The sequence below is a fragment of the Amblyraja radiata genome, chromosome 19, assembly GCF_010909765.2.
Source record: "Amblyraja radiata isolate CabotCenter1 chromosome 19, sAmbRad1.1.pri, whole genome shotgun sequence".
Lineage (NCBI taxonomy): Eukaryota > Metazoa > Chordata > Chondrichthyes > Rajiformes > Rajidae > Amblyraja > Amblyraja radiata.
This window is the reverse complement of record NC_045974.1, coordinates 22,529,290-22,546,495: the sequence shown is the minus strand read 5'-3', so window position 1 is coordinate 22,546,495 and position 17,206 is coordinate 22,529,290. Positions and strand designations below refer to the sequence as shown.

At 43.9% G+C, this 17,206-nt stretch overlaps 1 protein-coding gene across 5 annotated transcripts in view; it reads right to left on the bottom strand.

Annotated features, from left to right (window-relative positions):
• Nucleotides 1-16,894, bottom strand: part of nap1l1 (nucleosome assembly protein 1 like 1) — a 50,506-nt gene extending 33,612 nt beyond the window's left edge. For 2 of the 5 annotated variants that reach the window (XM_033037993.1, XM_033037994.1), the window contains exons 1-4: nucleotides 16,774-16,894; nucleotides 4,666-4,702; nucleotides 3,247-3,332; nucleotides 1,175-1,277 (exon numbers count right to left, since the gene is read on the bottom strand). In XM_033037993.1, the coding sequence (XP_032893884.1) occupies nucleotides 1,175-1,277; nucleotides 3,247-3,332; nucleotides 4,666-4,682 (206 nt within the window). In that variant the 5' untranslated portion in view covers nucleotides 4,683-4,702; nucleotides 16,774-16,894. The remainder of the gene's footprint in view (nucleotides 1-1,174; nucleotides 1,278-3,246; nucleotides 3,333-4,665; nucleotides 4,703-16,773) is intronic. The other 3 variants (XM_033037990.1, XM_033037992.1, XM_033037991.1) reach the window with 2 other exon arrangements.
• Between the last annotated feature and the right edge of the window lie 312 nt (nucleotides 16,895-17,206).

Here is a 17,206-nt window from a genome sequence, read left to right as displayed (position 1 = left end):
GCAGGGTGGCCGATGATGTGCTGGCCGTGGTATTGCGCATGTGTAGGGGGAGGATGTACAGGCCGTGGCAGTGCGCATGTGCAAGGCGGACGGCCATGCCGGCGGATGAGGAGCGGCCGGAGAGCGGAGACCCGGCGGCCCGGACACGGATGGCGGTCGGGCGGAGATGGAGAGTGACAGAGAGAGATAGAGAGGGGGGCCCCACTCAGAGTTGAACGGTAGGTGTCCTGGGTGCTTGCCAAGCCGGGCAAAATGACACTGATTTTAGGTTGCCCGGCGGTACTTTAGGCGGCCATTGGCAACCGGGCAAACCTTAATTTCGAGCCCTGCATGAGGTCAGTTGACCATAATTAGTTATCGTACGCTAAAACCTATCAAAGATTATGTACATTCATGGACTTTATTCCAATACGCCATTGATGCCTCCTTGAACTTTCTATCAGAATTTACTTCTCTGCATCAAATGAATCAGTGGCAGATGAACCTTTTGAACACCCATTCTGACAATTCTACTCCCTCCTGCAGACCATTGCTAGATTTTCACCCATCACAACATCATCACATTTGATGCTGCAGGGAAATAGTACGCCATACCGTTTCCCGAGACATATATACCTCCAAAAACACACAACTAGGAGGTCCAAATATTGACAACGAATCTCTATTTACTCTCTATTCGCAGATACATAAACACAATACAGCACAGGAATAGGCACTTCAGCCCACAATGTTTGTGCAGAAAAATACACCAAAATCGATATTTAAAATTCAGATCAAGTGCTATGATTTTGGAAGATAAACACAAAATGCCAATGCAACAGCTCTGGAGAAAAACTGCCGATGTTTCGGGTCGGAATCCTTCTTCAGACATGATTTTGCAGCTGGCCCATTTTGCTGAGCCAAATAAATGAAGGAACTACACACATTGTGAGTCAAGATGAGCTAGCATTTTTAAAAGCTCAAAGGCACAGCCATTCCAGCAGTACACTATTCCACTTAAGAACCTCAGGGGTAGCTCAAATTCTTGAAGCTGCAATTCAAAGTCCAGCTGCCCCTCACTGCAAAGTCTTTCCCAATTGCTGGATGGATTCTTAAGAATACAATGTTTACTCGATGTATCATAAACTGCCACATCACAGAAGTCTGCAACAGTGGCATAGCCAATAGTCTTTACCTTTCTATATAACCAGAGGGGTTTCCTACAAGTCCATCGAGTCGCTCTTGTAGTGCTGCCAAAATCCGTGGATTCTGCATCATCTGAACTGTAAGTTGCCGAGCTGTTAGTGTGGCGGGGGTGGAAATTAGACAATCAGTTACGACAAACAGCGAATAGCAAAACAGTTTAACAAGGTTACAATAATTACTTAAGTTATTGGAAGGCGAAACTTCAAATGTTGCAAATACATTTGTCAACATACTTGAAAGGAAAAAAAATTGAAAAATTAAACCTCTCCCTTCGTTGAAGCAAACGGATACAAAGTCATTACAGCGAGGGATATTACAAAGGGAGAATAAACAAAACTGAACTTCACAAGCTTTTAGAAAGCAATGAGGTCAGCTATCTGATCAACATATACACGGTTGCATTTGAACAAGAGGCAAAGTCTCGGGAAAATGTTATACACAAGATAAGAAAATAATTTTAAAACTAATTTAATACAATGAGGGCCGTGCAGCAACACATCTAATAGAACCCCTAACCTCAACATCAGAAACCTAGGTTCAATCCTGACCTTGGATGTTGTCTCTGACGAGTTTGCACGTGAATTAATTGTCCTTAGTGTGGAATCTGGGAGGAGTTGTTTATAATGTGGGATCAGAGAAAAAAAAAGCTGCTGTTGGACCAGTGGGTCAGCATCATCTGTGGAGAGGACTGGACAGTCAGTGTTTCAGATCACCACTTGTCTGGACTGAAAGAGTAGAGGGGGGGGGGGGGGGGGATAGCTAGTATAAAGAGGCGAGGGGGAAGAGCGAGACTAAAGCTGGCAACTGAGAGATGAAACGCGTAGGAAGGAACTGCAGATGCCGGTTTAAACCGAAGAAAGTGACAAAATGCTGAAGTAACTCAGCGGGACAGGCAGGATCTCTGGAGAAGGAATGGGCGATGTTTCGCGTTGAGACTCTTCTTCAGGCTGAGAACGAGACATCAAAGAGAGAGTGAGAGTGTGTGAGTGAGTGTGTGAGTGAGAGGAAAAGCAAAGGTTACTTGAAGTTAGAGAAGTCAATATTCTACCCAAGCAAAATATGAGGTGCTGTTTCCCCAATTTGCACTGGGCGTCACTGACAACGGAGGAGGGCCAAGACAGAAAAGTCTGAAAAAGGGTCTCGACCCCGAAACATCACCCGTTCGTTCTCTCCAGAGATGCTGCTTGTCCCGCTGATTTATTCCAGCTTTTAGTGGCTATCTTCGGTTTATATCAGCATCTGCAGTTCCTTCCTACATAGAAAGGTCAGTGTGGGAATGGGAGGGTGAGTTAATTGTTTAGCAACGGTGAGATCAGGTAGGTTTAGGGGGACTGAGCGGAAGTGTTCAGCGAAACGATCGCTGAGATGGGGCTGATGGGGATATGGACAGGTAGGGAAGGTTGGAGATAGCGACAGAGGCTGGAAAGTGTTAAGAGACAAAGAGTTGATTATGAGGTTTGAATTTGACCTCAACATTGTACTGGAGGAGGCAGACGACAGACAAGTCGGTACAGGAATAGGAAGGGCATTTAAAATGGCTTAAAATAGCTACAGGTGGTCGCTGCAGACAGACTGGCTCACTGCCTTGGCTCACTTAGAGAGGCAGCCACTGAGAGTACCAAATGCAACTAGGTCAGAGAATGAGCATGCAAATCTCAGTCTCATCTGGAAGGGCTGTTGAAGTGAGGGAGGAGTGGAATTCGTGTAAATGAATGGCTGATAGTTAGTAAGAATGGTTGGTAGACCAAATGGCCTGTATCCATGCGGTATCTCTCCATGTCTCTCAAGGATGAACCTTCCAGGTCCATTCAACTTTAAAATACTTTAAAACACAATACTTCAGCAAGAGAATATCTCAAAATTAAAAATGGAGCTATTACAAGGACAAAAGGATGGAGATTTTATTGAGAGTATAAAAATCAAGAGCCAGTTGTGGCAATAGGTAGACCTCTGATCAATACCAGTGGAAGGCCAGTGGAGATGACACAAAAAGATAAAAGGCAAAATGAAATTTGGTTCATCTGCTAAGTAAATTCAAGATTACAACGTGTACAAAAATACCTTTACTATCTTCAGATGCTTCTTCCTCCTCAATATCTTCCACATCTTCCATATCTTCCTTCTGATCACTTTCAGTCTGCTCTTTGCTATGACAGATGGGTGTTCAAACATCAGTGGAAGATTTCACCAAAAGTCAACTTTGAAGACTAATTTATCCTATTTGTTTTTCCGATTATCAGGATTGGAAACTCTGCTGTGACTATTGCACGACTCTTTTGTTACAGTATGTACAACATTAATATTAGGGGGCCTATAAACAGTTCCCACTAATGTCCTGTATCTTGTTATTTCTTGGCTTTATTCTAACAGATATTACTTTATTTGCCAAGCTATAACCACTTTTATACCTTTATTTATATCATTTATATCAAGATATTCCTCTTCCTTTTCTAGTTTCTTGCAAGTGCATCCTGGAATATTTAATACCAAACATTTCATAAACATGATATTGTGGCCAGTTTGCTCAATCTCCCTGCAGTCATAATATCTCACCCAATTAGGAAGCAAGAACTGAGATCTATTCAATGTGGTTATCGGAATCCAAGCGTCAGCAACCCAGGCCAAAATCTCACCTTAATTTAGGTCTCTTGCATCCTGGTTGCACAGCGCGGTAGAAATCTCACGTATGCAGGTAATCCATCACAAAGACATCTTGGTCTTAACAAGACTCAATATTTCATTTTAATAATTTAACTTGGGTACTTACCATCAAAATGGAATTCATTCGCAGACACTTTACTTGGAGGAACAGAAAGCCAGAGCTTCCACAACTTCCTCTGTTGCTTTCAAAGTATCCACTTTCAAAGATGACAAACCCCTTAATACTCCCACTGACTATTGCATTCCGTCCAATATTTCACATTGGTCCTCTTGATCTACCAAGTTGCATCCTGCACGACTATTGTGAAAGCATGGAAATTATTCCAAGAAATTTACCCCTTTCCTTTCACACCCAGGTTACCCTTTTGGTCCCTAAAGGCCTCTTCAGCCATTTGTACTGTACTTATAAACGATATTGGTCAATTTTACTTACATTTAAAGAGGCACAGAAGGCTCATTACACAATTTCTGTCAAATCATTTGTACCACCTTCCACGACAGGGCACAAAAGACCTGCAATTAGTCTGGCCCAAAATATTACACAAGTACTTCTACTGAAATAAAGCTCACATTCTTCAACCCATCCAACAATTTAAATATTACAGTAAAAAAAACTGAAATATTCATGGACATAACACACCTGAGAATTACACGGTTCACTGAAGCGGAAACAATTACTATAAAATAGCATCCAATCTTTGCTTCCTTATGTGGTTTTCTCAATTCTGCATTTTTAAACTATCCATTAAATGAGATAAATACCAAACGTTAAAGGGCACTTTTCAGATTTTAAGAGGTTTCTGTGATTCAGATACTTACTTGTCAATGTCTGCCATCTTCAAAAGATAAGTACCTGCTGAAGGAAAAGGAAAATTTCAACGCGGTTTTCAACATCATGGATTTCTATACTCAACATACTCCCGAAATTGTTTATGTTTACCAAGCAATCAAAAAACATTGGGTCGGCACAGTGGAGCAACAGATAGAGCTGCTGCTTCACAGCACCAGAGCCTGGGTCTGACAACAGACAATCCTTACATGTCAGTAACTCACTGTATACTAGCCAAAAGTTACATCAACATAGTAATTCAAAACTAGTATATATTCGAGTGCTGAATGGCTGCTTCCTGATGTCACAGCACTTTAATGTCAATGTGTAGCACTATCAGCTATGTACTTGGCCAAGCATGGTCTCCATTGGCCAGTGAACCCCAGATTTCATAGGAGGTAGGCCATTTATTATTGAGATGAGATAAAACTTTTTCACCCAGAGTTGTGAATCTGTGGAATTCTCTGCCACAGATGGCAATGGAGGCCAAATCACTGGATGTTTTCAAGAGAGTTAGATTTAGCTCTTAGGGCTAATGGAATCAAGGGATATTGGGGAAAAGCGGGAACGGGATATTGATTTTGGATGATCAGCCGTGATCATATTGAATGCTGGTCTGAAGGGCCAAATGGCCTACTGCACCTACATTTCTATGCAACGCTCAGAAGTCCTCAAATTTCATCCCCTTCCTGCCGCCTCCCATCCACCAAACAAATGTTGCCATTTCAAATCAGATTTTCATCATTTGTGACCAAGATTCTTTCATTCAGTTAATATACTAACTTACCCAGGTTTGATGACAGATTTCACTTTTGTCAATAATTGCATGACCTCAGCCTCATTTATTGATAAATGACCACTCAAAAGTGTTGAGTTTCATCAGTACTCTGTTTTCCCACTGGTCAGGCTAACAGATTGTGCAATGTTCAGATGGATCATAGGTTTGAAGTTATTTAATATACCAGCAAGTTCTCCCCGTACCTTAAATAACAAGTTCCATAATCCATCTGAACATTATCCAAGAGACTAAAATGTTATAAATCACCACTGGCTGACTTGGTTGCTTTGTAGACAGAAGCTAGTTTGTGGCACCATCGAGTGTGGCAGCCTCGCCAACAGCTGTCCGTCCTTTCACCCTTTTTTGTTATTTTTAGTATGTCTAAAAGTTTGTTTTAAAGTTAGTCTTTTTTATGTGGGGGGGTTGGAAACCATTTCCCAGTCAATACCTGGTCGTAGATTTGTCTTTTCTCCGAGTCGCATCTTCGCCCCCACCTCGCGGCCTAACAACTGGATTGGCGCGAGCGGGACGATGCCTTACTGGGGATCGCCTGTTGAAACTCCGGAGTGTTGGGCCTTTTGCATTAACACCTTGGAGCTGTGGTTTGCTGAGATTCTCGCCGCGGGCGGCGCTGACTTTAACATCGTGGAGTCCTGGGATCCTTTGCCGAGAGTCGCCAGCGTTGAATCTCTGCCCCGCTCGGTCTGTGGACCTCGGGAGCCACGGTCTCCGGTAGGAAGCGGCTGATTCGAAAACTCCAAGCCGCGAGTGTGTTTTTCCGTTCCGACGCTAGAGTTCCGATCATCCCGGCAAGAGGGCCTGTACATCAGGCCGTCCGTAGCAGCGACTGCGGAGGGTTCAAAGGCCCCGGCCACGGGTGAACAAAGAGGAATATGACTGAACTTTATTGCCTTCCCCTCACAGTGGAAAACGTTGATTCCACTGTGTGGGGATGTTTATGTTAAATTCAATCGGGTATTGTATTCTTTTTATTCGTATGGCTATATGTTAACTCAAATCTCAGTACCAATTGGTGCATGTGATAATTGTAGATCAGTGCATGCTCCTTTAACATAGTGACCTCACCACTACTAACCACTCCCCATTATCTTCAGTATAATTGTAGCCTCCCCACGTCTCTCTCGCTCTCTAGCTCCAGTGACAGGCCACGGACAGCTAGGGCACAGTGTGTTTTATACCAGTATCTATAATAAAACGTTTAGTGAAGACATAACGTGTTTGGAAGTCTTTACAGGGAAAACTGAATGCCGGAAAACTGGAAGTGAACAGCTGGAAAGCTGTGCTTTTGTTTCACCTACGGAGGTAAAACATTGCAACTTTAAAGTTCTCACAATCCCTTGGAAGGAAGAATGTACTTTGTTAAGTGATACATGCTCATCAATCATGCATTATGCATTAAAGTTGAATTGTGGAATTTTGACAGTCTATTACTAAACCACTTATTGTGCTATCTGTACACCAATCAAACCTTTTCGTCATAGAAATCATGTTATTCAAATATGGCATGCTGTGGAATTATTGTAGCTTCTGTTAATGCTGAATAAACTATCTTAACATGAATTTGAAAAAAAAAAAAAAAAAAAAAAAAAAAAAAACTGCAGCTTGTCGTTCCATTGGCAGGCCGATTCCTGCTCCACGGAGGAGCCTAAACAACCTTGCTGAGACCGATAGCGCTCTTGGTTCCCAGCACCATTCAGACGTACTCCCTGATTTAGATAACGTCTCCTCCCATGATGAATCGTCTATTTTTTCGCTCTTGGGTGCACCTGCTTTGATAAAGGAGCATGCACTGATCTACAATAATGTGGCTTGAACTTGACTTGATATTAGAGCAACATGCGCAGGTAACTCAAGTGTAATTTCATAATTCTCAAATATGATTGGGATATTAGAACCTCTACATTTAGAAGAAATAGAAGTCATAATGAAGAAACAAGGAACTGCAGATGCTGGTTAACAGTCTGAAGCATGATCTCAACCCAAAAAGTCACCTATCAATGTTCTTCAGAGATGCTGCCTGACCTGCTGAGTACTCCAGCACTTTATGTTCATTTGTGGAAAAGGTGAACCTGCCATATTTTACATATCAAAAAAACCCAAACTTGGATTGTTATTAAAGCCATGGCTGTTCTCTCAGGTGAGAGATAAAGATCGCTTGGCAAACTGAGGAATGGAAATTGGAAGTCTCTGGATGACACTCCTCTCCCACATACCAATAAAGATGCATCAGACTATTTGTCTTCCTACCATTGATTGGCTATCTGATTTCCTCTAAATACAAGGGCCAATACACCAAAAGGACTTTTCAAAATTACGATGACATTCTACAAGTCCTGCAAAGTGTGAAAGGGAAATATCAAATTAAAATCGGAATAGAAACACATGTCCATCATTATACAGTAAAACAGAAGTTTGCTCTTTCTCAAATTAAGTTCCAACTTTCCACCAGGCAACCAAATTGCTATCCTGCAATGGCACACGTTTTTACACCTCAGAAGCGGATGTTTTTTTGATCAGTGCTAATTCATGTATAAATCCTCTAATCATCAGTTCAGGTGGATGATCGTTTCCAATTTTAGTTGTTTAACACTCATGCAGGGATTCAAATTTAGAAGAACTATTTTATCTATTTTACAGGAATTCAGATAGATCGATCTTTATAAAAACAGGAAGTGCTCAGAAAGACAATACCAATTTATTTAAAATGAACCAGTTAAGTCAAGCAGCTGACTTAGTCCCTCCTAATGGAGGACAGATAATATAGTAAAGTATTAGTTAATTTAAGATTCACATTTCAGATTAACAAACCCCAAAGTGCTGTAATAATCAGCTATGACCCTGACATCTCAATAGTGAAGTAACTATCTGAGTGGCTAGAAAAAATAAATAGAGACATCAATAAAATGGGCAACAGCAAAGAAAAAGCGGGATCCCACCAAAATCAAGATTGTGGGGAATAACAAATCCCACCCATCAGTATCACAAAAGGAAATATGCAAGCTTAACCTGCATTTGCCATATTGTAACTACCACCAGAGTAACTGCTGCCCCACAGATGGAGAGCTTTCACGGATTTCTTCCAATCATCACAATGTTAAATGCTGTCCTGATTTTATATGACATGAAAAGCCCCACCCTTGGATATCCACTTGTCAATGGAGCCTTGACTGGAGAAAAGGGCCACCTCCTGAAAAAGATCCTACAGAGCATACTGATAAGATGAGCTCCATTCTGAGACCCGTAGCCACAAATGTACTTCCAAAACCGTTCATTAGAGGTGACTGCATCAACCTTAGTTTGACTATATTCTGCTGCAGGCTGTCCACTGCTTTTGAGGAGGTTAATGCCAGGTGCCTCTAAACAGTCGCAGTATTTCCTTCCTGTAATGGGTGCATTTCACAATTCCTTCAATGTGAATAAGGGTTTATATCTGCAGCACAGATGTTGGCTGCTACTCCCAAAAACAGCCCATGTGTTTTGAAATTCTTTTGTTTTACCAAATCGCTAAATGGCGAGGCAGGTGTGGCTCATGGGTTTAGCGATCTTGTGGAGGACATTAGAAATGTTGCTAATAGCAAGCAGTACAATTTGGGTCAGCTATGGTATCCACTCAGTTGTCTGATCTTGAGGGTCACACAGCTGCATACAGCAAGATATCTGTTAGTTTTGTGTAATAACTACAGAGCCATAAGGTAGTGTGGTATCCTGCATGGAGCTGCTATTGTCATATGAATTTAATAGTTGTATGGATTTAATAGCCTACTAACTCCATGAACACAAAATACAACCTGCTGGCAGTCTTAAAGTATATTATGGTAGATAAATCCCCAAGACCTTTCCAAGTCTATCCTGTAGCTTTACATGAAGCTGGGAAACAAATTGCTGGATCCTGGCGTAGATCACTTTTAGCCATAGGCGAGGTACCAGAAGATTAGAGCATGGCTAACGTTATGAATATTTTTTTTTAAAAGAACAATCTTGGTCAGTATGGACATGCTGGGGCAAAAGGGTAATTTACATGCTATATGACTATGACAGTTGCTATGGCATCAGCAAAATAAGAGAATCGTTAGTATTAAAATAAAATGCATTCATTTCAAAAAGGGATCCAAGGAGTTAAGCTCAAAATTATTTATGTCCCTTATATTGGTAATTATTGGCCAGGGGAAGTTACCATTACTGATAAATATGTTTTAGAAATGTTCTACGACACCAACTCACATTATTCCCCAGACGTTTTTATACAGCAAGCAAGTCGATGGATGAAATTTATCAGATACAGTGTACCAGCAGTCATTGCCATTTGAGGATCAAGGCCTCAAAGCCAGTACTAAGCTTGTGGTCTACTGGATCTATGCCCTCTTGTATGCTTCAAAGACATAATTGAACTGGGTATTGCAAATGACACTGCTGCAATATCTTCCAAATCCTCTGGCAGGAAAAGCATACGGATACCTGCTCTATTTGCATTTGTATAAGAAACCAGAGTTAATTTGACTGAACACATAGAGTCTGGCATGACTGGCAGGAGCACACCATCTGGCAACTCCCCAAACCAGAAGAAACTCTTGTCCCACCTGTGGATGAGTCTGTAACCCTGTACCTCACAGTACTTGTGCATATGACAAAACATTTGACCATAACCTAAAAGTCACTCTTGACCCCAAGGAATTGTCTCAGAGAAAAGAGAAATAGAAGTTACTGGAACAGGAGAGACCACCTTCAAAACAGGGTAATACAGAAAACACAAATGCCAGCAACAGTTCTTTCAGCATTATGCAAGATCAAGTTACAACACAATATTTCAAATGTGCCCATAGGGCACAATGTACAATCTGGAAACAATTTATTCCTCTTTAATCTTCATATAATACAACTCAATAGACATTCCAAACAAGGGAGACAAACCTCAAATAGTACTGCAAGTTTCCTAACCTTTTTCATTCGCACTAATTTCACCCCTTCTCAAGATACTGGTTCTTTTATGGAATTAAAAATGAGTAATTCAAAAGATTACAAATTTAAACGACCTTTGTGTTATATAGTTTAAAATGCCAGCTTTTGGATGACTTTATAAGGATGCAGGAATGACAAACTGATCTTTTTATCAATGGCAAACGCAAACAGTGACACGTTTCTACATAATAGTAGATAATGGCAAAATATGGCTCACCATTTGGCTTTCAATTTTAAAAGTACACATATAGAATGAACACTAACAATACTCCTTGCAGAAGTAGTCTATTTTGTTCTTGAAGGTATCTTTCGTCTCCAGCTAATCACTTGAATATAGAGAAAGCATAGTTGCATTTGCTGTCCTCAAACTTGCACACAAATGCCATCAAAAGCACAGAGATAATTTCTTCAATATACAGTCACTCCAACTGCAACGTTGAGCTCAATAAATTGCAGCATGATAGCCAAGATCAATGAATGGACGAGATAAAGTATGGATTCCTTGATTACTCAAGAAGTTGGCATTGCCAAGGATCCTACAGGGTTTTACACATATAAAAAATTGGACGTAGCACAAAAATAGATGACATAGGGCACAATAATGAACGCTGACAAAATTTTAAAATGGCGTAAAATTCCACAGCATCATACACATACTATTTTCCTCCTAAAACACGCAGAATAATTTCATCAAAAAGGGTTAGAAAGTTAAAACCCTGTCAGCCGTGCCAGTCAATCAGCAAAAAATAGCCCACAGGAAGTCAGAGGGTCAATTGATAAACAATCTGCTTGATCCCAATAGCGCTTGGGGACCAAAACCATCTTTCCAAGAACGAAAGAAAAGAAAACATTAAAAAATTGTCTTCGAACTAGATAGAATAAAAACCTCAAGTTGACAATTCAAAAATGATCAAGAAGTGAAAAATACAGTTGACTTTGAATTAAACACAAATCAACCATTTTGAAATCAGGAAATGTATTTTTCTGGGTCCAATGTTGGTTGTGACAATGCGTGCCTTCATCGACCATGGCACTGAATACAAGAGTTGGGACATTGTGTTAAAGTTGGACAAAACATCGGTTAGCCGCACCAGGAGCATTGCGTGTAGGCCTGGTCACCCAACTACAGGAAAGATGTGACTACGCTAGAGAGGATGCAGATTCAGCCACTAGGGGCGCCGCATTGATGGCAGCCTCTGCCTATAGTCTGTTTTTCTGTCTTTTTTAAATTTTTAGTCAGTTTTAAAAGTTTGTTTTGGAGATTTCTTCAGCTTTTCTATGTGGAGGAGGGGGGTAGGGTAAAGGGGAAACAGTTTCCCAGTCACTTCCTGGCGAGGACGCGACTATTCTCCGAGTCGCGGCCTACCACCTGGATTGGAGCGGCCTTTCCTGCCGGGGACCTGGACCAGAGCTTCAGCAGCGGCGGCGCAGCGCTGGATACAGCGCGGAGCGGGAAATTGGTTACCTTGATCGCCGTTGAAGTTCCGGAGTGTTGGGCCTGCTACTTTAACATCGGAGCTGTGGTTCGTAGAGCTTCCAACGCGGGCGGTCCTGACTTCAATATCGCCGAGTCCTGGGGCCTTTTGCCGAGGGCCGTCAGTGTTGAATTTCCGCCCAGCGCGGCCTGTGGACTTCGGGAGCCGCGGACTCCGGTAGGAGGTGGCCGTTTCGGATGACCAAGCCGCTGAGGATGTCCTCCAGTCCCGACGTCAGACTTCCATCACGCTGGCAAGCGGGCCTGAACATCGGGCCGCCCGTAGCAGCTACAGCTGGGTGTGTTCGGGAGCTCCCCCCCGACCACGGGAGGACAACAGAGAAGGATGACTGAATTTTGGAGCCTTCCCTCAGTGGGAAACTTTGATCCCGCTGTGTGGGGATGTCTGTGTTAAAGACTATCGTGTTCTGTGCTTTATTATTCGTATGGCTGTATGGCGACCACACATTTCAATTGGTACATGTGACAAATTAATGTATCTTGTATCTTGATTCATAAAAATCTTGCCTGAATTGGAGGGTTGAGATAAATAGAGATTGGATAGGCTTGGTGTTTTCCCTGGAGGTTAAGGAAGTCGCGAGGTGACTCAGAGGAATATAAAATTACGAAAGGCAGATGGAATCAGTGTGCTTCCCATGGCAGGGGTGTCTAAAACAGGGGGGGGGGGGGCATAGATTTAAGGTGAGCGGGAGGAAGGTTAAAAAGGTACATTTTTCACACAGCAGTTGGTATCTGGAATGAGGTGTGATAGAGGAGACAGAACGGTAACATTAAAAGGCATCTGGGCAAGTTCTTGAATGAACAAGACATACCCAAATATAGAATTAATGCAGCCAAATAGGGTTAGTGTACACAGGCATGATAATCAGTATCGATATAGCAGACTAAAGAACCTGTTTATATGCCGTATAACTCTTACACTAAATTTTCCAAGTCATAAACTTAATTTTATCTGACCCCTTTGAGTCAGCTGTGCAAGTTCGCAGGGTTGTTCTTGAGAAGATTTCTTGATCTTGGATACCAGTTATAGTACCCACAGCAGAGGGAAAAACTACTTTGTTATTTTCACTGAAATAGGATCCAGTTCTGTGGGCTAGACATTTGAATTCTTTTTTCAGTCAAGAGAAATATTGTAAAATTCATTGTGCACATTTTCCGAAAAGACAATTTTATCGGTCCGGCTGACTTTTAGGAAAAAGGTCAAAATAATTGTTTTGTTATCAAGCGACATTTCCTTAAATGCTCATCTTAACACCAATTGTAAGTGTTAAAGAGAGCACAGCACAGTGTCATTGGCCCAATGTTTGTGCTGACTAAACACCCACCATTTATATTGACCCCACACTCATACCATTTCATTCTGGAGACATTCACATCAACCATCCATTACCCCCAACCCAAGCAAATTATAATATTCATTCATCCATACACTTGAGGCAATTTACTGTGGCTAATTAACCAGCCAACACTTCTTTGGGATGAGGGAGAAATCAAAACTACTGGACTGAACCAAGCCAAAGGAAGAATGTGCAAACTCCACAAACAGCCCTGGTACACTGGACTAAACTCATGTCACTGAGCTGGAACTACAAAATAATTTACTGTACAAGGCTTAATCTCTGCAAGTACCTTATGAGCAGAAAGAAACATTCACCTGCTTGACGCTTCAAAGAGGGAAAATGATTTATTTTTTTAATCTGTCAACGTGGACAAACAGCTCAGAATGACACCATAAATCAGTACACCGGTGGATCCAAAATTGTCTAATATACAGAAATTAGATCCATGAAACTCAGCGAAAATGATTTTCATTAACCAGCTTCTCACTGTTTTGAACAAATATTGTCTCTTACCACTTTGGTTACAGTAAGATTCAATAAGCATTAATGAGATGAATCACTCATTAACATGCTTATAACATTATAGGCTGGCTAAAATACTAGATTTATCGCTAACCTTATCGACTAGAATTACCCATCTAGATAACCGGTCCCTCTCAATGCGCCAATTCTGACTTGCTAAAAGCTTAACCAACTTGCATCATGGCAGGTATTGTTTAGGATTGGCAAAGAGATGTACACAAGTCTCCATTAAAAAAAAATAAAGGTAAATTTGAGCAGTTTAGTGCTAGTTGTACCAAACTACAGATTAGAGAATGTATTAAAAGAATATTTTAAACATTCCCACCATAATCAGTCAGCTAGGGGCCCATCCAAAAACATCACTTATCCATGACCTCCAGAGATTCTGCCTGACCTGCTTACTCCAGCAATGTTTTAAAAAAAAAAAAAACATTTTTCATTGTTCTTCCAGCTTTCTTCTCCTTCTCCCCTCCACCCTTCCCTACAATTCTTGTTTGAGGTGTACCGTGGCCCTATCCCTGAACTCTACTTCATTAATGACTGCATTGGTGCTACCTCCTGCAAACGTGCAGAACTCACTGACTTCATCCATTTCACCACTAACTTCTATCCGGCACTCAAATTCAACTGGACCATTTCCGACATCTCCCTACCGTTTCTTGACCTCACTATCTCCATCGCAAGTAACAGACTACTGACGACATCTACTACAAACCCACTGACTCCCATGCCTATCTGAACTACACTTCTTCCCACCCTGCTTCTTGTAAGAACTCCAACCCCTACTCCCAATTCCGCCGCATCTGCACCCCGGATGAAGTGTTCCAAACCAGGGCATCAGAGACATCCTCATTCTTTAGGGACTGGGGGTTCCCCTCTTCGACTATAGATGAGGCTCTCACCAGGGTCTCTGCTATATCCCGTAGCTCCGCTCTCACTCCCCACCCCCCCACTCATAACAAGGACAGAGTCCCCCTTGTCTTCACCTTCCACCCTACCAGCCGTCACATTCAACAGATAATCCTCCGACATTTTCGCCACGGGATCCCACCACTGTCCACAGCATCCCATCTCCTCCCCTTTCGGCTTTCCGCAGACCGAGCCCTTCATAACTCCCTGGTCAATTCGTCTCTTCCCACCCAAACCTCAACCTGGTACTTTCCTGGTACCTCCCTCCTCGACTCCATCCAAGGACCCAAGCAGTCTTTCCAGATGAAGCAGAGGTTCACCTGCATCTCCTCCAACCTCATCTACTGCATCCGCTGCCCTAGGTGTCAACTGCTCTACATCGGTGAGACCAAGCACAGGCTTGGCGATCGCTTCGCTCAACACCTCTGCACAGTTCGTATTAACCAACCCGATCTCCCGGTGGCTCAGCACTTCAATTCCCCCTCCCATTCCGTATCCGAACTTTCTGTCCTCGGCCTCCTCCATGGCCAGAGCGAGTCCCAACGCAAATTGGAGAAGCACCTCATATTTCGCTTGGGTAGTTTACACCCCAACGGAATGAACATTGCCTTCTCCAATTTCAGGTAGTCCTTGCTTTCTCCCTCCTTCCCCTTCCCAGCTGTCCCACAGGACACTGTGTCCGCATCCTCCTTTCTTCTTCCCGCCCCCCCTACACCAGTCTGAAGAAGGGTCTCGATCCGAAACGTCACCTATTCTTTCGCTCCATAGATGCTGCCTCACCCTGAGTTTCTCCAGCATTTTTTGTCTACCTCCTTCCCTACAATCAGTCTGATGGTCCAGACCCAAAACGTCACATATCGTGTTTTCCAGAGGTGCAGTTAAGAATAACAACTTTATACTTTGTGTATTCTTGGTAAACCTTCCTCTAGTTCCTTTTTTTCTACATTCCAATTATCGCTTTAAAAAATAGATGATAAAAATCACACTATTCATCCCATGGATCCAAATGCTTTAGTGAGTAGAGAAATAAGGAACTGCAAATGCTGGTTTACACAAAAGGGCACTCAAGTAGTAAAGGAGTAACTCAGCGATCAGGCAGCATCTCTGAAGAACATGGATAACTCCAGTGGGTTATCCTAGAGATGCTGCTTGACCCGCCGAGTTACTCCAACACTTTGTGTCCTTTTAGCGTGAAAAAAATTTGAAAGCCCACCATGACAAAAATTAAGTAAACGTCAACCGGTCTATTAATTCTCACCCATCAGAAATTTGGGCTCAATGGCAGGGCAGGCAGGTGAATGGGAGCCAGCGCCTAGGGCGCCCTGACTGGGCAAGGCGAGATGTTACAGAGGATGCTGATGACAGGATGGTGATCATGCTCGAGTTATGATGAGCCGGTCTCACACAGCATGGGTTACTGCGAATAAATGACTGCAACCAGTGTAGGAAGCGTTCCTCAGGAATAATGGGGTGGCTGTGGGGAAAGGGAGCCGGGCAACGTGCTTCGGTTTGAAGATTAACAAGACGCGGTAGATAAATCCAGAGGGGGCCGGGTCACCTCGGCAGTAGAAGTAGAACAAAAGGGAAGCAGCCGCCTCGCCTGCCTCATGTGTCACCCCTCCCTCCTGTAGACCCCCGGACCCCAGCAGCGGGAACACCACCACGTGCTGCTGGGGGAAGATATAGAGGGGGGCACCGGGGGAAGATGGGGGACCCTCCGCCCCTCGTCGCGATGGAGGTAAGTGCGACACAACCGGGTACTTAAGGCCTGGGGGATGGGGCATCTCCCCCCCTCCTCCCCACGGTTGCGGGGCTCCATCTCTCGCGGATCACAGGCGTGCAGCGAGCGGTGGTCGGGGAGGGGGAGAGGGGAGCCTGCGGCCTGCTTTACCTCACAATCTCCCCCCTCCCTCTCCTCCTCATCGCACCCAACCCCCTCCATGGTCTTTCCCACCGCCCCCTCTCCACTCCTCATCCCCCTAGGGGTCTGGTCCTCGCCCCCTCCCCGCCCTCCGTTGCCCCCGGGTTGTGACGGGTGGGTGGGCTGCAGGCCCCGGGCTGTCGGGCCGCCGCTTACCGGACGCACGGCTCCTGCGGCGCGAGCTGCTCTCCGATGGCGCTAAAGGAAGGGCGGCGTGTCGATTGGCTGGCTATAACAACACGGGGAGCGCGCCCAGGCCCCGCCCCTCACAAGCAGAGCGCCTGCGCGGCTCCGTTCTTTCTCCCGCCCATCCTCCCTCCCCCATCCCTTACGTCACTGCACCTGCGCATGCCGCGGATCCAATTCTCTCTCTCCATCCCCGACTCTGGCTCGCTCACACGCATTCACCAGCATTACGCATGCGTAACTCTGACTTCTCTCTCTCCCCTTCCCCCCCCCCCCCACCCCGGCACTGCGCCTGCGCCCGCAGCGGCTCCCCTTCACCAGCCAGTACCGCATTGTGCCTGCGCACATCGCGGCTCCGCTTTCTCTCGCTCCCCGTCCCCGTCCTCCGCGCATGCGCTTGCGC